This window comes from Pelodiscus sinensis, chromosome 7, assembly GCF_049634645.1.
Source record: "Pelodiscus sinensis isolate JC-2024 chromosome 7, ASM4963464v1, whole genome shotgun sequence".
NCBI classification, from domain to species: Eukaryota; Metazoa; Chordata; order Testudines; family Trionychidae; genus Pelodiscus; species Pelodiscus sinensis.
In genome coordinates, this window is record NC_134717.1 from 1 (window position 1) to 15630 (window position 15630).

The window sequence follows — 15630 nt, forward strand, 5'->3', positions numbered from 1 at the left end:
TGGGGGTCTCGGGAAGCGGGGGTGGGTCCCCTCGCCGGGGGTCTCGGGAAGCGGGGGGGGCCCGCGCTGGGGTCTCGGGAAGCGGGGGGGGTCCCCTCGCCGGGGGTCTCGGGAAGCGGGGGGGGCCCGTGCTGGACTCTGACAGCCCCTCTGGGTTGCCGCCTAGGTACATGTTCCAGGGGGGCACCAACTTCGGCTACTGGAGCGGTGAGTAGCCCCTCCGGGGGGAGTCACACGGGGCCTGGGGCCGGCAGGTCCCTGCAGCGCCGCGGTGCCGTTCGCCTGGGCCCCGCCGCTTGGCTCGCGGGCAGCAGGCAGGGGGCCCCGGGCTCACTCCCCTGCCCTGCCAGGTGCCGACTACAAGGGCCGCTACCAGCCCGTCACCACCAGCTACGACTACGACGCGCCGCTCTCGGAGGCCGGCGACCCCACCGAGAAGCTCTTTGCCATCCGGACGGTGATCGGCAAGGTACCGGAGCCAGGCCCCGCCCCCGCGGCGCCCCGGGCAGAGAGCAGCACCAGCGCGTTGCCTGTGCCCCGCAGGCGGCTCGGTCCTGCCAGCCCCGGGCCCCCTCAGCGCCGGCGCCGTGACCCCCGCTCGCTGCTGGGCGAGGGGGCTCTGCCCCCGGCAGGGACCTGCTTGCAAGCAAACGCCAGGGCCCGGGGCCAGTGACTGCCATGGCTCCGGCCCCCTGCCCTTCCCCCTTGGGAGGCACCGGGCCCGGCCTGCGGCTCCTAACGGGCTTTGCTGTTAAGTTCCAGCCGCTGCCTGAGGGCCCGATGCCGCCCGCCACCCCCAAGTTCGCCTACGGCTCCGTGCCCCTGCGGCAGGTGAGTGGCTGCCCCGGGAGCCGCGTCCTCGGCCCGTGGGCCCCGCCCAGCCTGCCGCTCTGCTCTCTTGCAGCAGGCCGAGGTGCTGGAGCTGCTGGACGTGCTGTGCCCCGCCGGGCCCATCCGGAGCCCCTTCCCCTTGACCTTCGAGGCCGTGAAGCAGGTGAGGGGGTGGGGCGGGCACGGGGCCTGGCAGCTGGGTGCCAGCATGGCGTGCCGGCAGCGCCTGGCCTGGGATCGGCCCCACTGGCACCCTTGGAAGGAGCCGGCTGGGGCCCTGGCAGAGCTCCCCACGGGCAGTTCTCTGGGGGCTCTGATCACGGCGCCCGCCGCAGGCTCACGGCTTCGTCCTGTATCGGACTCGCCTGCCCCGGGACGTGTGGACGCCTGCGCCTCTGAGCTCCCCGCCCAACGGCGTCTGCGACCGCGCCTACGTCCTGCTCAACGGGGTGAGTCCCACCGGGCCCCGGCCCCGCTCTGCGCTCACCCTGTGGCCTGTGCCCTCCCCATTCCCCCGGGGATCCGGCTGGGAGGGGGAGCTGGCTCTCCAGCCCCAGGGAAGGGGGGTGCCCGGCTGGGTGTGGGGGGGGGGGGCAGGGGCTGCTGGTGCTGACCCCATGCCGTGCCAGGAGTACCAGGGGCGTCTGGAGCGCGACGGGCAGGCGGCGCTGAACCTCACGGGCCAAGCCGGCGCCGTGCTGGACCTGCTGGTGGAGAACATGGGCAGGATCAACTTCGGCACCAACGCCAGCGACTTCAAGGTGAGGGCGGCAGGCACCTTCCCCCGTCCCCAGGAGGCAGAGCCCGGGGGCCTGAGCTCCTGGTGTAGTTACCCCCCCACCCCCGGGCTCGCTCCGTTCCCCACCGCAGGGTGACCGGGGAGGGGGGAGCCAGCTGCACCTCGGCTGCGCCTGCAGCCTCCAGGGAGGCGGGAGGGGCCGGGCGGGGAGGACGGAGCCAGGCAGACGAGCTGGCCCAGCCCTGCCCTTCTGAGCCAGCCCCCAGGAAGCTGCTCCGTGTCCTGGCTCCATCATCTGCCCATCTTCCGTCTGCGTTCACAGGGCCTGCTCCAGAATCTGACCCTGGACTCAGCCCTGCTCAGCGACTGGCTGATTTACCCCCTGGACGTGGACGCGGCCGTGGCGCAGGGCTGGCCCCTGCCCACCCCCCAGGCTGGGGGCAGTAGAGCCAGGCCAGGGCCTGCTCTCTACACTGGCTCCTTCCAGACCCCTGGCATCGCCTGGGACACCTTCGTCAAGTTCCCAGGCTGGAGCAAGGTACCAGGGCAGGGGGAGCAGCTGCCAGGGGGCCCGCTCCCACCGCAGCCTCCAGCGTGGGGCAGGGGAGAGGGGTGAGAGCTGCAGGCAGGGGCCCAGGGGTGTCAGGCAGGTGGGAAAGGGCAGGAAGTAGGTCGCCAGGGGCAGGAGGTAACCAACCGGGGGCAGGGCGCCGGGCTGGCAACTCCCCCAGCACTAACCCCCCTTTCTGCCCCTCCAGGGCCAGCTCTGGGTAAACGGCTTCAACCTGGGCCGCTACTGGGCGCGGGGGCCCCAGCAGACGCTCTTCGTGCCCGGCTCGCTGCTGAGCCCCTCCTCCCCCAACAACATCACCCTGCTGGAGCTGGAGCGGCCCCCCCCGCGCCCCCTCCTGCTCTTCCTGGACCGGCCCATCCTCAACCAGACCGGGGCGCTGCCCCCTCCCTAGCCCCCCGCGGCTCCACAGCTCAGCCAGGCCGCGGGCACGGCCCTCGGGGGCATCCCCCAGGCTGCGGAGCTGCGAACCGACCGTGCCTTGAGCTGCCACGGCCAGTGGGGGCAGAGCCCGGGGCTGTCGCGGGCAGGGAGGAGTCGGAGAGCCCAGGCAGGCGTCGGCAGCTGACTGAGCCCCGCTGGACAGACGCCCGCGCCCCCCGCCCGCCGGACAGACGCTGACGCCCCCGCCCCCCCGCCTGCCGGACAGACGCCCGCGCCCGCTGGACAGACCCCCCCCGCCCGCCGGACGGACAGACGCCCACCGGACAGACCCCCCCCCCGCCCGCCGGACGGACAGACGCCCGCGCCCCCCGCCTGCCGGATGGACAGATTCCCGTGCCCCCCCGCCCGCCGGACGGACAGACGCCCGCGCCCCCCGCCCCCCAGATGGACAGATTCCCGTGCCCCCCCGCCCGCCAGACGGACAGATGCCCACGCCCCCCCGCCCGCCGGACAGACGCGCACACCCCACGCTTAAGCCCAGCCCCTCGCCTTTATTTCCAGGTGTGGGGCGCTGGGAGCAGGGTCTCGCTCCCCCGCCCCGGGCAGGGCCCTGCTGTTACACTGTTTGTTACCTTTAAAGCAAAGAAAACCTGGTGCCTTCCCAGGCCTGGCTGGTGTGCTCTGTGGGCCGGGCGCAGCCCCACCCGCACGGGGCCAAGCCGCCCCACCCCCAACCCCAGCCTGTGGCACAGCCCCTGGGCCCTGCGCCCCCGGAGCGATCTCCGGCTCCTTCCCACCCTGCTGGGCCCAGGGGCACCAGGAACCCGCCAAGCCCAGAAACAGCAGCAAGGGCAGGCACCGGCGCGGCTCATCCTGAGGCAGGGCAGGAGTCGGGGGCTGCTGTCCCGGGGCCGGTTTGGCATGGGGAGGTGCACACAGGAGTCAGAGCCCTCGGGCGCAGCACCGGCTTCCCCGCCTCTGGGCCCAGCTCCATGGCCCCCAAGGAGCCGAAGCAGTGACCCTGGGGTGCACCCTTCCCCGTGCCATGGTCCCCTCCCCTCCCCTCGGCCAGAGGCACAGGGCTCAGCCGCGGCGGTGCTAGGGGGGGCCGGGCCGGCCCCGGCGGTGCGCCTGCAGGCAGGCCGTGGAGCAGAAGGAGCAGTCGAGGTAGTGGAAGGGGATCCGGCCCAGCAGCGACTCCCCACACTGCCAGCAGCGCCTGCACAAAGCACAAGGTACAGCGTGGGCTGGGGCGCGGAGCCTGCCTGGCCCCCCAGGTCCCTGCTCCCCCGCAGACTGGGCCTTGCCCCCTTCCCGCCCGCAGCAGGGGCAGCGCCCAGCGCCCTCACCTGGGGTTGGCCAGCATCGCGCTGGCCTCCGGCGGCTGGGCAGCCAGTCTCCGCTCGGCAGCCAGGGCCCTCTGGGGAGCAGAGAGACGGAGCCTCAGTGCGGGGGAGAGCCAGGCAGCCCCCGGCCCGGCTGAGTCGCAGCTCCAGGCTCGCAGCCCCCAGGGACGGGCCGCCCAGGCCTCACCTTCTCCCGGTCCGGCAGGGCCGCAAAGCGCCGCTTCTCCTCCTGCTCCTGCGCCAGCCGCTGCTGCTGCTCCCTCAGCTCCTGCGCCCGCTGCTTCCGCTGCGCCTTCTGCGCCCGCTGCTTCTCCAGCCGCTTGGCCTCCATCTCCGCCGTCAGGGGCCCGGGCACCTGGGCAGGGGCGGGCCGGGAGTCACGGGCAGAGGCTGCAGGCTGCGCTGGGCCAGGGGCTGGTTCCTCGTGGCTGCTGCGGGGCAGCAACACCGCGGCTCCATCTGGCTCGCCGGCCTGCCTCCCCCCAGGGCCACGGGCCCTTCCTGGCCCCCCCCAGGGCTGAGCAGGGTCCAGCAGGCGGGAGCCAGGCCCCCGGGGGGGAGGGCTCCGAGGGCGGGTGGCAGCAGGTGGCACCCACCTGGGCCCGCCCGTAGTCGTACTGGGCCGGGTGCTCCCCCATGTACTTGCGGAAGGCGGCGCGGGTCGGCTTGTCGGCGGAGACGCAGTACGGGGGCCGCTCCCGCCGGTCCCTAGGAGCCAAGCAGAGCAGCTCAGAGCCCCTGCCCCACAACAGCCGGGCCCCTAGGGCTGCGTCGTCCTGGGGAGACTCGGGCCCCTCCCAAGGCCTGGGCCCGCGGGGGGCAGGGGGCTCGGCGACTGGAGCAATGCAGGCACAGGCAGCTCCCCGCGGGGCCCGGCCCAGCCCAACACCAGGGCCCGGGGAGCCGTGGGGCGTGCGACTGCCCAGGGCGCGGGGGGAGGGCACTGGCCCTGAGCAGTGCAGGAACGCGCACCCCCCCTCCCGGGGCCAGGCGGTGCCCTGCTGGGCGCGTACCTGAGCGTCTTCCCCCCCCCCCCCGGCGGTGCCCTGCTGGGCGCGTACCTGAGCGATTCCCCCCCCTCTCCCGGCGGTGCCCTGCTGGGCGCGTACCTGAGCGTCCCCCCCCCCCCGGCGGTGCCCTGCTGGGCGCGTACCTGAGCGTCTCCCCCTCCCCCCCGGCGGTGCCCTGCTGGGCGCGTACCTGAGCGTCCCCCCCCCCCCCGGCGGTGCCCTGCTGGGCGCATACCTGAGCGCCCCCCCCCCCCCGGCGGTGCCCTGCTGGGCGCGTACCTGAGCGTCTCCCCCCCCCGGCGGTGCCCTGCTGGGCGCGTACCTGAGCGTCTCCCCCCCCCGGCGGTGCCCTGCTGGGCGCGTACCTGAGCGTCTCCCCCCCCCCCCCCGGCGGTGCCCTGCTGGGCGCGTACCTGAGCGTCTCCCCCTCCCCCCCGGCGGTGCCCTGCTGGGCGCGTACCTGAGCGTCCCCCCCCCCCCCCGGCGGTGCCCTGCTGGGCGCATACCTGAGCGCCCCCCCCCCCCGGCGGTGCCCTGCTGGGCGCGTACCTGAGCGTCTCCCCCCCCCGGCGGTGCCCTGCTGGGCGCGTACCTGAGCGTCTCCCCCCCCCGGCGGTGCCCTGCTGGGCGCGTACCTGAGCGTCCCCCCCCCCCGGCGGTGCCCTGCTGGGCGCGTACCTGAGCGTCTCCCCCCCCCGGCGGTGCCCTGCTGGGCGCGTACCTGAGCGTCTCCCCCCCCCCCCCCCGGCGGTGCCCTGCTGGGCGCGTACCTGAGCGTCTCCCCCTCCCCCCCGGCGGTGCCCTGCTGGGCGCGTACCTGAGCGTCCCCCCCCCCCCGGCGGTGCCCTGCTGGGCGCGTACCTGAGCGTCCCCCCCCCCCCGGCGGTGCCCTGCTGGGCGCGTACCTGAGCGCCCCCCCCCCCCGGCGGTGCCCTGCTGGGCGCGTACCTGAGCGTCTCCCCCCCCCCGGCGGTGCCCTGCTGGGCGCGTACCTGAGCGTCTCCCCCCCCCGGCGGTGCCCTGCTGGGCGCGTACCTGAGCGTCTCCCCCCCCCCCCCCCCGGCGGTGCCCTGCTGGGCGCGTACCTGAGCGTCTCCCCCTCCCCCCCGGCGGTGCCCTGCTGGGCGCGTACCTGAGCGTCCCCCCCCCCCCCGGCGGTGCCCTGCTGGGCGCATACCTGAGCGCCCCCCCCCCCCCGGCGGTGCCCTGCTGGGCGCGTACCTGAGCGTCTCCCCCCCCCGGCGGTGCCCTGCTGGGCGCGTACCTGAGCGTCTCCCCCCCCCGGCGGTGCCCTGCTGGGCGCGTACCTGAGCGTCCCCCCCCCCCGGCGGTGCCCTGCTGGGCGCGTACCTGAGCGTCTCCCCCCCCCGGCGGTGCCCTGCTGGGCGCGTACCTGAGCGTCTCCCCCCCCCCCCGGCGGTGCCCTGCTGGGCGCGTACCTGAGCGTCTCCCCCCCCGGCGGTGCCCTGCTGGGCGCGTACCTGAGCGTCCCCCCCCCCCCGGCGGTGCCCTGCTGGGCGCGTACCTGAGCGTCCCCCCCCCCCGGCGGTGCCCTGCTGGGCGCGTACCTGAGCGTCTCCCCCCCCGGCGGTGCCCTGCTGGGCGCGTACCTGAGCGTCCCCCCCCCCCCCGGCGGTGCCCTGCTGGGCGCGTACCTGAGCGTCCCCCCCCCCCGGCGGTGCCCTGCTGGGCGCGTACCTGAGCGCCCCCCCCCCCGGCGGTGCCCTGCTGGGCGCGTACCTGAGCGCCCCCCCCCCCCCGGCGGTGCCCTGCTGGGCGCGTACCTGAGCGTCTCCCCCCCCCGGCGGTGCCCTGCTGGGCGCGTACCTGAGCGTCCCCCCCCCCCGGCGGTGCCCTGCTGGGCGCGTACCTGAGCGTCCCCCCCCCCCGGCGGTGCCCTGCTGGGCGCGTACCTGAGCGTCTCCCCCCCCCGGCGGTGCCCTGCTGGGCGCGTACCTGAGCGCCCCCCCCCCCCGGCGGTGCCCTGCTGGGCGCGTACCTGAGCGCCTCCCCCCCCCCGGCGGTGCCCTGCTGGGCGCGTACCTGAGCGCCCCCCCCCCCCGGCGGTGCCCTGCTGGGCGCGTACCTGAGCGTCTCCCCCCCCCGGCGGTGCCCTGCTGGGCGCGTACCTGAGCGTCTCCCCCCCCCGGCGGTGCCCTGCTGGGCGCGTACCTGAGCGTCTCCCCCCCCCCCCCCCGGCGGTGCCCTGCTGGGCGCGTACCTGAGCGTCTCCCCCCCCGGCGGTGCCCTGCTGGGCGCGTACCTGAGCGTCCCCCCCCCCCGGCGGTGCCCTGCTGGGCGCGTACCTGAGCGTCCCCCCCCCCCGGCGGTGCCCTGCTGGGCGCGTACCTGAGCGTCTCCCCCCCCCCGGCGGTGCCCTGCTGGGCGCGTACCTGAGCGCCCCCCCCCCCCCGGCGGTGCCCTGCTGGGCGCGTACCTGAGCGTCTCCCCCCCCCGGCGGTGCCCTGCTGGGCGCGTACCTGAGCGTCTCTCCCCCCCCCGGCGGTGCCCTGCTGGGCGCGTACCTGAGTGTCTCCCCCCCCGGCGGTGCCCTGCTGGGCGCGTACCTGAGTGTCTCCCCCCCCCGGCGGTGCCCTGCTGGGCGCGTACCTGAGCGTCTCCCCCCCCCCCCCCGGCGGTGCCCTGCTGGGCGCGTACCTGAGCGTCTCCCCCCCCCGGCGGTGCCCTGCTGGGCGCGTACCTGAGTGTCTCCCCCCCCGGCGGTGCCCTGCTGGGCGCGTACCTGAGTGTCTCCCCCCCCCGGCGGTGCCCTGCTGGGCGCGTACCTGAGCGTCTCCCCCTCCCCCCCCCGGCGGTGCCCTGCTGGGCGCGTACCTGAGCGTCTCCCCCCCCCCCCCCCCGGCGGTGCCCTGCTGGGCGCGTACCTGAGCGTCTCCCCCCCCCGGCGGTGCCCTGCTGGGCGCGTACCTGAGCGTCTCTCCCCCCCCCGGCGGTGCCCTGCTGGGCGCGTACCTGAGTGTCTCCCCCCCCGGCGGTGCCCTGCTGGGCGCGTACCTGAGCGTCTCCCCCCCCGGCGGTGCCCTGCTGGGCGCGTACCTGAGTGTCTCCCCCCCCGGCGGTGCCCTGCTGGGCGCGTACCTGAGCGTCTCCCCCCCCCGGCGGTGCCCTGCTGGGCGCGTACCTGAGCGTCTCCCCCCCCCGGCGGTGCCCTGCTGGGTGCGTACCTGAGCGTCTCTCCCCCCCCCGGCGGTGCCCTGCTGGGCGCGTACCTGAGTGTCTCCCCCCCCGGCGGTGCCCTGCTGGGCGCGTACCTGAGCGCAGGGTCGGCCCCGGCCTCCAGCAACAGTCTCACGGCCGCCCCCTGGCCTGCGGCCGCTGCCACATGCAGCAGTGTGGAGCCCTCCCCGTCCACAGGCGCGCGGAGCAGGGAGAGCAGCCATGGGGCCGGCCCCTCCCCCTGCGGCTGGCCGTGGGGCTCGCTGCTGGCTGGGGGCGCCCCGCTCTGCACCGTGCCCAGCAGGCGCTGCAGCGTCCCCGCGGCCCCCGTCCTGCAGGCCGTGAAGAGGGCGTCCCGGAGCTGGTCCTGCGGAGCTGCGGGGAGGGAAGGACGGAGCTCGGCAGGGAACCCGGCAGCGCCACGGCCCTGCCCAGGGCGCCCCCGCAGCACGAGCCTGATGCCCCCGAGCCACAGGGGCACCTGCCCGCCCCCGCCCCTCGGGTCATTAGTGGCCACCCGGCTCCTCCTTTAACCCGCTGACGTCCCTCCCGGAGCCACCCGCAGCCCCTCCGGGCCGGGAAGGCCTCGGCTCCAGGGCCCTTCCCTGCCCCCCGGCTCCTCCTTTAACCCGCTGACGTCCCTCCCGGAGCCACCCGCAGCCCCACCGGGCCGGGAAGGCCTCGGCTCCAGGGCCCTTCCCTGCCCCCCGGCTCCTCCTTTAACCCGCTGACGTCCCTCCCGGAGCCACCCGCAGCCCCACCGGGCCGGGAAGGCCTTGGCTCCAGGGCCCTTCCCTGCCCCCCGGCTCCTCCACGTCCCACTTCGAACCTGGCCCCCAAGGGGACGCTGCCCCCGGCACCCTGCGGCGTGCCAGACCAGGGCCTTCCCGCTGGCCCCACAGCCCCCGCTCCCCCTGCCCGTTCTGTGCAGCTGGCCTCCCCAACCGCCCCTTGCGCCAGCAGCAGGGGAGGAGCAGCCCCAGCACGGCCCGGCCCCACTCACCTCCTGCCACCCAGGGAACAGGCCCCTCCTGGGGGTCCACCGCCGGCTCCGCCCCTGGCTGTGGCACTGAGCCCTCGGGCTCGCTGTGGCCTCCTGGCCCCTCAGCACGGGCCCCTGCTCCGGGAAGGGAGGAAGAGGGCTAGAAACCCGTCCCGGGCAGACCCGTCCCCCAGCCCTGCCGGCAAAGGCCTTGTCCCGGAGGAGAAAGGCGCCCGGTTAGCCCCCCAGCCGGGGCTCCCCGCAAGCTGGCCTGGCAGGGCCACCAGCAGCACCCGGCCCAGGGCGCCCCCGGTCTCACCTCTCTCCACTTTGTCTCTCTTCTTCCTCCTCTTGCGGCTTCGCTTGGGCATCACCTCGAATTCCCGGAGCTGCAGGGTCCCCAGCGTCACCTCCACGGTCTCCAGCTCCCCAGCCTGGCTCTCCTCCTCCTCGTCCTGCCCCGGGGCTTCAGGGAGACGGGAGGGAGCTGGGCTGGGCCCACAGCAGCCATGGGTCGGCCCCAGTGCTCTCTGCCCTGCCCCGCCCCCGCAGGCTGTTCCCTGCCGCCTGCTGTGGCACTGGGCCCAGTGCTAGGCCCCATCCCCCGCAGTCCACGGAAACCCCCATGGGGGGGCAAGTCAGCCAGTGGCCCCCCCTCCACTCACTGCTGCCAGTGCCCTGCTGAGGCTCTTCCACAGGCCCACGTGGTTCTTTCCTCCAGCCCTTCCGGGGGGAGCCTGCGAGATCCGCCGGCGCCGTGTCCTTCCCTGTGGGACAGGAGCCTCGTGTCCGTGGGCTGCCGCACCCCAGCCCAGGGGGCCGGGGGCAGGAGAGGGCGCGCAGCCACCACCGCCCCTGGGGGAGGCACCCGCTGCCCCCCAGGAACTCTGACGTAGGCAGAGCCCCCCCCAGCTCTCACCGAACACCTGCAGGGTGGCCAGGGCCACGTGCACTCGCAGCAGCTCCCTGAGGGTGGCCCTGCGGGTGCTGAAGGGGATGTTGCAGACCCGGGGGTCGTCCTTGCGCAGAGGGGGGGTCCTGCCACCGAAGAGCAGGGCCCGGCTGCCACGCGGGGCCCGCAGGAAGATGCGCTGGGCTCCCTGCAGATGCTGCGCCCAGCTGGCCAGCAGGTCCTGGACGTCCTGGGGGGAGGGGAGGGGAGGGGTCACCGCTGGCTCCCGTGCGGCTGGGGGGCTGGGGTACGCCGGCAGCAGGCCGCTCGCTGCACCCGGAATAGCGCGGTGCAAGCACAGAGCCCCGGGCTGCCTGCCGGCACCGGCCCCAGCGGCGAGAGCCATCAGCCTCCAGGCCGGCTTGGGGGGGGCAGCGGCCGGGTCTCTCTGCAGAGGGGCAATGCCCAGGGGACGAGAGGCTCTGAGGGGAGCTGTGGCGAGAGAGCTGGGAAGAGGGCGGCTGAGGGTTGAGAGCAGGCTGGCCGTGGCGGGGGAGGGCGCGGCTCTGCAGTCCAGCCCAGCCCCGCAGCAGGACCCTGCACCCCAGGCCCAGCGCCCCCCAGAACACACAAGCCTGGGACACGCGTGGGAGGCCCGGCCCGGTCTGGGCAGTGGGGGGGGGGGGAGAGGGCATCCCAAGCACAGGGCTGCCCCGCGGGTGCCCCACCCCAAGCAGGGGGCTGTGGAAACCTGGCGGGCGGGAAGCCCCGTCCCAGCCCTGCAGCCAGGCCCCGCGCGCCGCCTCTCCCCACCCCTACGCACCCTGCCCAGCCTCTGCCGCCCCAGGACTCCCGCGAGGCAGCGGCCTGGGCCCACCTTGAGCAGCGCTGCCTCGTTGTAGCGCCGCAGCGAGGCGCCGGCGGATCTGGGCAGGGAGGCCTGGCCCTGGGCGTCGCGCAGCCCCTGCGCCGTGCCCCGCCGGGCACGCACTGTGTAGCGGTGGAAGGTCTTGTGCACCAGCACCTCCGGCCTGGGAAAGAGACCCCTGAGCAGCGGGCACGGGCACCCAGGGCGAGAGCGGCCTGGGCTCTGGCACCGGAGCCCCGCTCACGAACAGCCAGAGCGCTGGGGCACAGGCGACGGCTCCGGAGTGCCACGTAGCTGGGGGAGGGGGCGATGCCGTCGGGGCCAGCTCTGGGCAAGGGCCCATATCCCCACGTGGCCTTGCCAAGGCGCCAGAGCCAGCCACGGACTCACCCCCTGAAGACGGCTCCCGCGAAGTGCCCCCCGCCTGTCATCAGGATCACCCAGCAGGTGCCCGCGCCCAGGCTCCGCAGCGATGCCACCAGCTCCGCCTGCTGCTCACCGCTGCCCTGGCACACGGACACCCCTGTCAGCAGCCCAGCGCCCCACCACGGGCACAGGCATCGTGGGGGGAGGGGCAGCCTGGGGCTCACCCAGGTGGCAGGGGCTCATCAGGTGGTTCTGCCCACGTGCGCTGGGCTGGGCCTGCCCCCCACGCCCTGGGCAAGGATAAACCCAGCCGACTTGGCTATTGGAACAGCCAGATCCCGGTAGGCCCGGGGCCAGGGGCCAGGAGCAGCAGGGCAGGGGGCCCCGCCCCGCCTTGCTTGCCTTGGTGCTCAGCACACAGCGGTAGGCGGAGAGCAGCTGGCCCTGGGAGTTGCGCAGCAGGACCCTAGCCGAGCGGGTGCCCAGGGGGTGGCTCTGCCGGCTGCTCGCTGGAGGCGGATCAGACTCCTGGCTGGAACCGGAGCCCTCGGAATCAGAGCCGGAGATGCTGGAGACGTCACCTGCAAACCAGGCCCGGGTGAGGCCACAGCGCCGAGGAAGGACACGTCCGAGAAGGACGAGCAGGGACCAGGGTCACAGAGCCACCTGCTCCACACCCCAGCTGGAGACCCAGCCATCCCCCAAGGGCCCTCGCCTCCGCTCGCCCCCAGCCCGTAGGCCCACTGGGCAGAGGCTGGGGAGGGAGAGTGCCGCATGACGGGGTGCTGGGGGGGAGACGCGAGTGTTTGGGGAGAGACACCTGCAGGACGTGAGGTCCTCACAGAGGTGTCCCCCACAGCCTGGTCCCACAGGCCAGGCCAGAGCCAGCTAGGACCTGCCTCGCCACAGCCAGGGACAGGCAGCTGCTGGGCTGCAGGGCAGTGGGACGGGTGCTCAGGCTTCTCCTGCGGCCCTCGGCCCTGCGGAAGGGCTGCTGCGACGGGCGGCCCTGGCCGAAAGCTCCGCTAACTCGGCACCTCTCCACCCAAAGGGGTCCCCTTCGGAGGCCGCCCCCAGGCTCAGCGGCCGGAGAACTGATCGTCCAGTGGCAGAAAGGCCAGTCCGGGCCCAGCGGGCAAGACCAACGCAGCTGGGCACAGGCGGGGCGGGAGGAAGGGACGCTCCAGCTTACCCCACAGCCCGAGCACAGCGCCGGCGGGCGGCCCCTGGAGAACGTGGCTGCTGACACCGAGGGGCGTGCCCACGACAGCAGCCCTCACCTGCGCGGGTCTTCTCCTCGAACTCCTCGGCCGCCAGCGCCCGGCGCCCCCGCAACCGCTGCTTCAGGTTGAAGCGGTGCCAGTCCAGGCGGTAATGCTCCGTCTGGGAAGGAGGGGGTGAGACGGGGCACCCAGAGCCACGTTCTCCCCAGCCCGGATGGAAGGAAGGGCCACGCCCCAGGACTGGCCAGGAGAGGCCCCTTAGCGATACCAGCCAGCCGGGGCTTGGGGGTCAGCAGAACCTGCCTTGTATCCCACGGTCCCTGGGGGAGCTAGTGCCCACTACTGCCAGGTCCCATCCTGCCCCGGGCCGCACGGACCTGGCACCAGCTTCCGAGAGCCGGCCTGACCCCCGAGCCCAGCCGGTAACGTGGCTATGCTGGAGCACCCAGACCTGCCCAACCGCAGGGCCCTGGAGCCTCAGGAATGCACTTGACAGGCTTCAAATAGAACACATGGCAGCCTCCCTCATCCTGATGGAGACTACAAGGCCCAGCATGCAACTCTCAGCCCAGTGTGGAGCCCTGCGTCTCGAGCCCGCTCGTCTCCGGGCTCCTCTGTGTATCCCCGTCACGACCGCAGCGCGCCATGGCCCACGTGCCAGCCATCCCCCTGCCCTGCCCAGCACGCGCCCAGCTCAGCCACGCTTCACCCACCTGCTCCTCCCTGCTGTCAAACGCCTGTGAGCAGGCTGCGCAGCACATCCGGTCCGATATCTCCGGGGTGCCTCGGGCTCTCTCCTGCCCCCCGACCACAGCAGCCTTCTCTGAAAGAGGGAGCGGAGCTCAGGGAAGGTATGCCCCTTCTCTTGGAGAGGGGCAGAGGGCCGCTGGCCAGACAGGTAACTCCCACGCATGGTTACTGCAAAGGGGACGGAGTCAGGACGCTAGAGTCTGTCTGGACTTTGCCACTGCCTTGATGCATGGCCCTGGGGAAGTTACTGTACCTCCGGACTGCCATTTCCCCACCTGTCACACAGGGACAATACTGACCAACTCGACAGCTTATTAAAACCAATAAGCGAAAGTTCTCCTTCACACAGCGCATAGTAAACCTGTGGAACTCCTTGCCAGAGGAGGCTGTGAAGGCTAGGACTATAAGGGTATGTCTAAACTACATGGCTCCGTAGATTTGTTTGTTTGGCAAAGGGAAATGAAGCAGCGATTTAAATAATCGCGGCTTCATTTAAATTTACATGGCTGCCGCGCTGAGCAGCTGTTTGTCGGCTCAGCGCGCTAGTCTGGACGCTCCCCTGTCGAAATGAAAGCCTTTTATCGACATCCCCAGTAAACCTCATCCTACGAGGCATAACGGGGAGGTCGATAAAGGGCTTTCAGATCGGCGCGGAGCATCCAGACTAGCGCGCTGAGCCGACAAACAGCTGATCAGCTGTTTGTCGGCTCAGCGTGGCAGCCATGTAAATTTAAATGAAGCTGCGATTATTTAAATCGCGGCTTCATTTCCCTTTGCCGATCCGTCTAATCTACATGGCTCCGTGGATGGAGCCATGTAGTCTAGACACACCCTAAGAGTTTAAAGAGAAGCTAGATAATTTCATGGAGGTTAGGTCCATAAAAGGCTGTTAGCCAGGGGATAAATTGGTGTCCTTGGCCTCTGTCTGTCAGAGGCTGGAGAGGGATGGCAGGAGACAAATCTCTTGATCATTGTCTTCGGTCCACCCCCTCTGGGGCACCTGGTGCTGGCCACTGTGGGCAGACAGGAGACTGGGCTAGATGGACCTTTGGTCTGACCCAGTCCGGCCATTCTCCTGTTCTTATGGCAGGCGGAGTTGGAAGTGTGAAGTGTTTTGTGCTCCTTGGGCTGAAGGCTCTTGACTGGGGAAAAGCATCTCCCAAGCAGAGCCCCTCCCCTCGAGCTGATCGGAAGGAGGGGTCCCCACCGTGCCCGGAAGGATGGGGTACTTCCTAAGGCGGGACTGACTCTGGGTGCCCTCCCGCCTGCCCTCCACGAAGCCCCGTGGCTGGCTCCAAGCAGCTGGCTGGCTTTCAGACACTACCTTGTGTCTCGGTATCGGAGCCCGTGGACGGCCCGGCCTCTGACCAGGCGCTGACCAGGGTGAGTCCATGCAGGAAGGCGGGGTCCTGGGCAGCCTCCCACACAGACCGGACCTCAGGCGGCTGCATTGCTCCCAGCAGGCTGTGAAGGAGCGAGAGTGAGAAGCAGAAACCCTGGGCAGGCGCCCTCAGCCTTGGCACCCACGGCCCTGGGCAGCAGCGCCACGGCTCTTGGCATCACGCCCTGGGGCCAGCCGCTCCCGCGCAGGCAGTGGCAGGGGCCACCAGGCCCTCATGGCCCCCCGGCAGGGCCAGGCCGCTGCCTTTGGAGGGGACGGTCCCGCAGCCGGGTGGCCGAGCGCCTGGTCAGCCTGCCACGGGCTGCGCCTCGGCCATCTCCCCCGCCCCGCCGGCGCCCGGCGCTGCTCTTGCCAACAGGCCGCGAGTCGGGCTCTGTGCCCGGAGACCGGGACTCTGGCGCCAGGCTGGGCGGGGGGCTGGGGCGCCACGTTCCCCGCCCCCCTGGGTCCCCCCCATTCCCTGCCATGCCGCCCCCTGGCTCCCTCCATTCCCCGCCCCCCCAGGTCCCCCCCAAACCCTGCCATGCCGCCCCCTGGCCCCCTCCGTTCCCCGCCCCCCCAGGTCCCCCCCATTCCCTGCCACGCCACCCCCCGCCCCTCTCGTTCCCCGCCCCCCCCGAACCCCCCATTCCCTGCCACGCCGCCCCCCGCCCCCCCCGTTCCCTGCCATGCCGCCCCCCGGCCCCCTCCGTTCCCCGCCCCCCCCGGAACCCCCCATTCCCTGCCACGCCGCCCCCCGCCCCCCTGTTCCCCGCCCCCCCAGCCCCCTCCCTTCCCCGCCCCCCGGCCCCCTCCATTCCCCGCCCCCCCAGGTCCCCCCCATTCCCTGCCCCCCCCAGGTCCCCCCCATTCCCTGCCACGCCGCCCCCCGCCCCCCCGGGCAACGCCTGGCAACTGGCGCGGGCGGGGGGCTCGGAGGGGCGGGGCGAGCTCACCGGGCCCCGCCCCCCGGGCTGAGTCTCGCTGCGGGCCCCCGGCCGCGAGGGCGGCGCCCACCCGGCCCCGGGCAGGAAGCAGGCAGCGCTCTTCTCCCCGAGCCGCGACACGCGCCTGACGTCACATCCGCCCCTCTACGGGGCGCCGTCGAGG

General features: G+C 73.4%; 2 protein-coding genes across 5 annotated transcripts; one reads left to right on the forward strand and one right to left on the reverse strand.

Moving 5' to 3' along the window:
- The first annotated feature begins 38 nt into the window (after nucleotides 1-38).
- On the forward strand, nucleotides 39-3185 carry LOC142830121 (beta-galactosidase-1-like protein). Its single transcript, XM_075932913.1, has 8 exons — nucleotides 39-207; nucleotides 351-469; nucleotides 757-831; nucleotides 905-994; nucleotides 1167-1280; nucleotides 1461-1592; nucleotides 1893-2108; nucleotides 2329-3185. Exons 1-8 carry the CDS (start codon nucleotides 171-173, stop codon nucleotides 2533-2535), a joined length of 990 nt encoding a protein of 329 aa, XP_075789028.1. The 5' UTR covers nucleotides 39-170; the 3' UTR covers nucleotides 2536-3185.
- Nucleotides 3062-15609, reverse strand: ANKZF1 (ankyrin repeat and zinc finger peptidyl tRNA hydrolase 1). Of its 4 annotated transcripts, none has more exons than XM_075932908.1 (16): nucleotides 15477-15609; nucleotides 14464-14603; nucleotides 13103-13212; nucleotides 12447-12549; nucleotides 11569-11747; nucleotides 11191-11306; nucleotides 10810-10963; nucleotides 9960-10182; nucleotides 9706-9807; nucleotides 9360-9506; nucleotides 9062-9175; nucleotides 8154-8433; nucleotides 4468-4579; nucleotides 4059-4226; nucleotides 3875-3945; nucleotides 3062-3744 (listed from the first exon to the last, which is right to left on the reverse strand). In XM_075932908.1, the coding sequence occupies exons 2-16, from the start codon at nucleotides 14588-14590 to the stop codon at nucleotides 3624-3626; spliced, it is 2127 nt and encodes a 708-aa protein (XP_075789023.1). In that variant the 5' UTR covers nucleotides 14591-14603; nucleotides 15477-15609; the 3' UTR covers nucleotides 3062-3623. The 4 variants fall into 4 exon arrangements, with proteins under 4 accessions (XP_075789023.1, XP_075789024.1, XP_075789027.1 ...); XM_075932909.1 differs by having other exon boundaries at nucleotides 15538-15607; XM_075932912.1 differs by lacking the exons at nucleotides 13103-13212; nucleotides 14464-14603; nucleotides 15477-15609 and having other exon boundaries at nucleotides 12359-12494.
- Nucleotides 15610-15630: the final 21 nt, after the last annotated feature.